At 46.1% G+C, this 5,110-nt stretch overlaps 1 protein-coding gene across 12 annotated transcripts in view; it reads right to left on the bottom strand.

Moving 5' to 3' along the window:
• The window catches only part of OXR1 (oxidation resistance 1), a 260,724-nt gene that overhangs the window by 67,992 nt on the left and 187,622 nt on the right, over nt 1-5,110 (bottom strand). The window contains exon 1 of one of the 12 annotated variants that reach the window (XM_064706327.1): nt 4,729-4,935. The exons of the other annotated variants lie outside the window; for them this stretch is intronic. Coding sequence (XP_064562397.1) covers nt 4,729-4,882 — 154 coding nt within the window. The 5' untranslated portion in view covers nt 4,883-4,935. Of the gene's footprint in view, nt 1-4,728; nt 4,936-5,110 lie in introns of those variants that run through there. 12 annotated transcript variants of the gene reach the window in all.

Genomic DNA, 5,110 nt, shown 5'->3' on the forward strand with positions numbered 1-5,110 from the left:
AGTAGTTTTTAACACAGTACCATTGCACATCAGCAGACAAATTCAAAAGGAAAATCAACAGCAAAGACTGTGTAAAAGGACACACAATGAATTCTGAAGTTTCAAAGCTTGGAGGAACAAAAGCAGGGAAAGATGCAACAGTACAAAGCAGAACCTGAAATAAAAGATCATTTAACATCACATGCACCAAGGGAATACTGAAGAAATCCTGTACATGAGTAGCACAGAAGTCTGAAGAAGAGCTTGTGCATACATTAACATATCACAAGATGACTGAGTCACCAGCCTGATACATTCCAAGATCACATTTGCTTCTTATGCCTGTACCAACTGAATTATTTTCAGCCATGAAAGTAAAGCATTAGCGTCTTTGTAAAGGGTGTTGGTACATTTCATATGTGCTTCATCCGGAACAGTGTGTACAAGAAAACTCACAGAAGTGTGTCTCCCCAGTTTGAATCCTCTTCCCTACTTTATCATACACCTGGTAATTTCTTAAAAATGAAGTACTGAATAAAGATGAAAGGATAAAGTAACCTGCCCTATATTTGCTTTATTCTAAGATTTTTAGAAAGAAAGATACTAACTTTTATAGCAGGATTTGAGAAATGTATTTTAAGTTGGCAGTGCACATTTATCCCTCTAATGTACTGCTGCTGCCTTGACAAGCCACAGAGTTTACTGGATATACTGCGCATGGTAACCTTACCAATCAAGACTCCAAAGCTGGTATGAAAGAAATGTAAATAAGCCCATAGGCCAGATGGTTCAGAACTGAACAATCAAGTTGAACCTGAGGGAGAAAAACAACAACAACAAAGGTTTCAATAGAAGGCAGCTGTAAGAACTTCCCTGACAGACTGGTTCAGAGGAGTCTCTGAATCACTGATTTTTATTTAACTTCTGTCCTTAATGAAAGACACACTGCAGGAAGTCAGCACTACCCATGCAGTGTATTTTCTCCCTCCACGAAGTGAGGTGAAAATATCTTGGAGGGAAGAAGTGCAAGACTCCAGGTACAAAAGTATATCCTCACAGATCAAAGGGTCATTCAGAAGAGAAGCCTCTTGAATACACTTATTCCAGCCTCCAGTTTAAAGTAGAATTATTGTCAACATCAAATCAGGTCAGCTTAGAGCTGTCCCAGTGATTGACCACTCTGTGTGAAGTTTTTTCTATTGTCCCATTTCTATTGTCCTAAGCTAAAACTCAGGCTCCTCCTCCTCCTTAATCTCCTAGCACTGAGAAGAGTGTGTCCCTCTAGGTAGATATAGGAGGTAATCAGATTGCCTCTAAGTTGTCTTGGTCTCCCCTCTGCATCACTAAAGCCCAGCTCCCTCAGCCCCTCCTCACAAGCTGATGCCCTGTGCCCCTAGATAAACTGGCTGGACCCTCTGTAGTTCCTCAGCCGCTCTCCTGAACATGGTACACAAACCAAAGAGCACATGCAATGTATACACTCAGCAGCATCACAGAAAAGATGCAAAACCATGTTGCTCACTGCTGGTCACACTCTCCTTACACAGCAAAGCAGACTGAACTATGGGATGCACTGCTGGCTCATTTAAGTAAAAGGTTTGTATAGATGAGACTCAAATTAAACTGAAACTTCAAGTTAATTCTGCAGAAAAGATAATTCTTAATCACACATTGCCTAAAACTGTGAGTTGCATCTCAAAGCAACTAAAATCACAATTAACTTCAGCATGCTAACATCTATAGTACATAACAATAATCAAGAAAATGACACCACCGTTCTAGCTAAAGTTTCAAGGTAAATCCAGGCTTGAATACATACATATCAGCTCATCCTATAAAATATCAATAGATTATATTTAGAAGTTGTATTTCAAAGCTTAGAGGCATTTTTGAAAAAAGAAAACCTTTACACTGACATTGAGAGTGCCTTTACTAAAGCCAGATGTTTTCTCTTGACTTTCTGATTATATTTGCATTTTTATCCTCCATCACAACCATTAAAAGACAAAAAATCTTTATAAAGTTCTTTCACTAACCAGGCTGCTGACACAAACAGTGTAAACTGGATAAACAGGTTTACAGACTCCTACTGTACTACTCAGTACAGTACAGGCACTACTCAGTCTTCCAGTGAGTACTTTCTCCCTACCAAGAAATACTATAGACTGTTCTGCATGTGTCCAACGAAGTGATTTAAAGCACAGCATTGGAACAGACCTGCCTCCTTGAACTTGGAAATGTGACAGAAAAGCTGTTCAACTGCTCAAAAAGACAAGTATGAAAACAGTAAGGGTAAAATTATTAATATTACATTAATTAAATTGAGATACTTCATTGTAGAAGCTAAAAAAGGTTGGATTTTGTTTCAAAGAATTTGAAACATGGTTTTAAGGCATTTATGAAGAACTGTTCTCTTAACAAGTAATGTACAGTTACAACTGAACCACTCAAAAATCCAACCAAAAAACCCAAAAAAAACAACAAAAAAAAAAAAAAACAAAAACAAACAAACAAAAACAAAAAACCAACCAACCAACTGAAAGCCCTAGCTGGGAAGCTAAAACTACAGTAATAGGTAGGCCTGGATTCAGGACACTGCAGAGACTAAGCATTTGGAGCATTTAGAATCTGCTATTAAGTCTTAAGCTAATGCCAGGGGACCCATCTCTAATTAAAACAGAGGTCTGATTTCAAATGAATCATTGTAATCATTGTTACAGCTTCCACAGCACCCATTACCAGGGCACAGGTGGTTTGTGAAAGCCAGCAAAACGCTCCACAGAAGAATTCTACAGTCACAAGAATTTGTTTTTGCCCATAGCTGACAGAAACCCTGTGAAGGGGAAGGCAGCACAGGAGGGCCAAGGTCTACTTGCCTTGCACATACTTCACCTAGGTGAGGAAAAAGGTGCAATAAAGTCCATAAACACAGAGACTCACCCTGCATTCTAGAATTTGTCATTAACACAAACTTTAAGCATTATATTATGAAAGCATCTGTGAAGATACATTTTCTGCTCAAAGCTAGAGGAAAAGAAAACAGAACATTACCATGCAGTCTGAGTTAAGCCTTTCTCCCAGAAGAAAGGAGGAAAATAGGGCCTTTCCCTCCAACAAATCTCATGTATCACAGGAGATGCTTTATACTAACAGCTGAACACAAGGCCTTGTAAGAGATTAAAAGGCCAGAAGATGCTAAAGCATTTTACTGCCATTCTGGTTCTGCAAAAAGAGTGTAAGCAATCTTTGTCAAGTCTTTAACTGTTTGCAGAGGCCTTAATCAAGGCACTTCATTTTGCTGCTGTGAAACAAGTTATAGTCTCTATCCCTCCCTGTGCATGCTGCGGGGAGGGACATGAAATAAATAAAGAGGGGCAATGTAAATATAGCTGGTTACAAATTATCCTTTCTGTGCAAGAACTGTGACCCAATGCACACAAGGAAAAAACATCTACATCTGACTGGCTGCAAAGGCATTCCTATTACCTTGCCTACCACACAGAGTAGCAGACCCAGCTTCCCTTCAAGGGAAACAACTATTTTACTCTTCCATAATAACTCTACAATAACAAAGAAACTTAATGTGTTTTAATATTCATTTCAGTAGAGACCTGACTTCAGCCTCAATTAGAGACTCTAACAAACATTCATTCATCTACTTCACACAGAACTTCTCAAAACAGGGAAAAAGAGGAAAATACTATTCCTTGTATGCTCCTCTTTATTTATTACAAAGCACTTTCACAAATTTAACTTCATATGTTTTTTTTCTTTCCAAGCAATCATTAGATCATGCTGCTCTTACTAGTTATGTCATGACTTGTTTTTAACCCCCAATCCACAGCATTACTTCTCTAAGAGATTTCACTGCGTGCTCCTCTTCTGCATGAACGAAGATATGTGCATTTACTGACCACCCCTAGAGTTTTCATGGTATTTCTTGCCAATATAAGTGCTCACATCAGATACTTACAATACCTATACCAACAGCCACAACAGCATCATCAAGACAAGAGGTGACAACAGCAGCCCGCCTCCTTCCAGGCACAGGACAAGGAGTCACCTACTGCTGTCTCCTGACTGACCTGCTTGGCCACTGAGTGGCACAGGTACTACTTCTGCCCTTAGCATCCCCGAGCCTACTTCCCAGTAATGCTGCCCGTTCCTAGGCAGCACCAGAGGCAAGGCAACCCCGTAGACAAAGGGCATCGCCAATTGAGGAGCATGTGCTCCAGGTGCTTTCCTACACCCTGGTCTATGAAACTACCAGGAAAGGGAAGTTAATAAAGGAAGTGTAGGAGCTGTGTCACGGAAATCAGGAAGACGTTCAGTCGGTTTGCCGCTGGTAGACGCAGCCCCGCCGCAACCGCTCCGTGGCGCGGCGCCGGCAGCTCCCGGCCCCGGCCCATGTGCCGGCCCTTCCCCGCCCGCCCTGCGCCCCTTCCCCCGCCGCCTCCTCCCTGTCGCCCTCCCCCGGCTGCCGTCGGAGCCGCCCGGAGCGGGGCAGCAGCCGCTGTCGTTCCCTCTCCCCGACGGCTCGGCTGCCAGCCCGGCACACGGCGGGGCCGCTCCGGGCTGAGAAGGGACCCTCTGCCCCGGCTGCTCCCGCTTCCCGCCGAAGCCCGCGCACTCCAGGAAGGCTCGGGAGGGGCGAGGAGCCGAGCCCGCTGCCCGGGGAGGCCCGGGCCGCCCGTTGCCCGCCGTTACCCCCGGCCACCCCCGCGCCCTCGGCCCCTTCCCCAGCGGTACCTGGCGTCGGCTTGGCGGGGCCCGGCTCCCCGCGGCTCCGGCCATCCTGGCAGCGGCCGTGGCGGAGACCGCCGGGCACGGCGCCCCAGAGGCGGCTGGCGGTGCCGCGGAGCAGGCGGCTGCCCTTGCCGGTGAGGGCAGTCAACGAGTCCATGGCCGCGCTACCGGCCGGGGGGCGCCATGACCGGGCCGGGACCCGCGCGCCGCCGGCCCGCGCCGCAACTTGGGCAAACTTTGGGACGGCCCCGCCCCCTTTTAAAGGGGCCGCGCCGCCGCCGCGGGGCGCGGGCGGGGCCGGGAAGGCCGGGGGGCGCTCCTCTGTCACCGGGCCGGCCGGCGGGCCCTCTGTCAGTCCCCGGGCCGGCCGGGGGGCGCTCCTCTG

This window comes from Zonotrichia leucophrys, chromosome 2, assembly GCF_028769735.1.
Source record: "Zonotrichia leucophrys gambelii isolate GWCS_2022_RI chromosome 2, RI_Zleu_2.0, whole genome shotgun sequence".
Taxonomy (NCBI): domain Eukaryota; kingdom Metazoa; phylum Chordata; class Aves; order Passeriformes; family Passerellidae; genus Zonotrichia; species Zonotrichia leucophrys.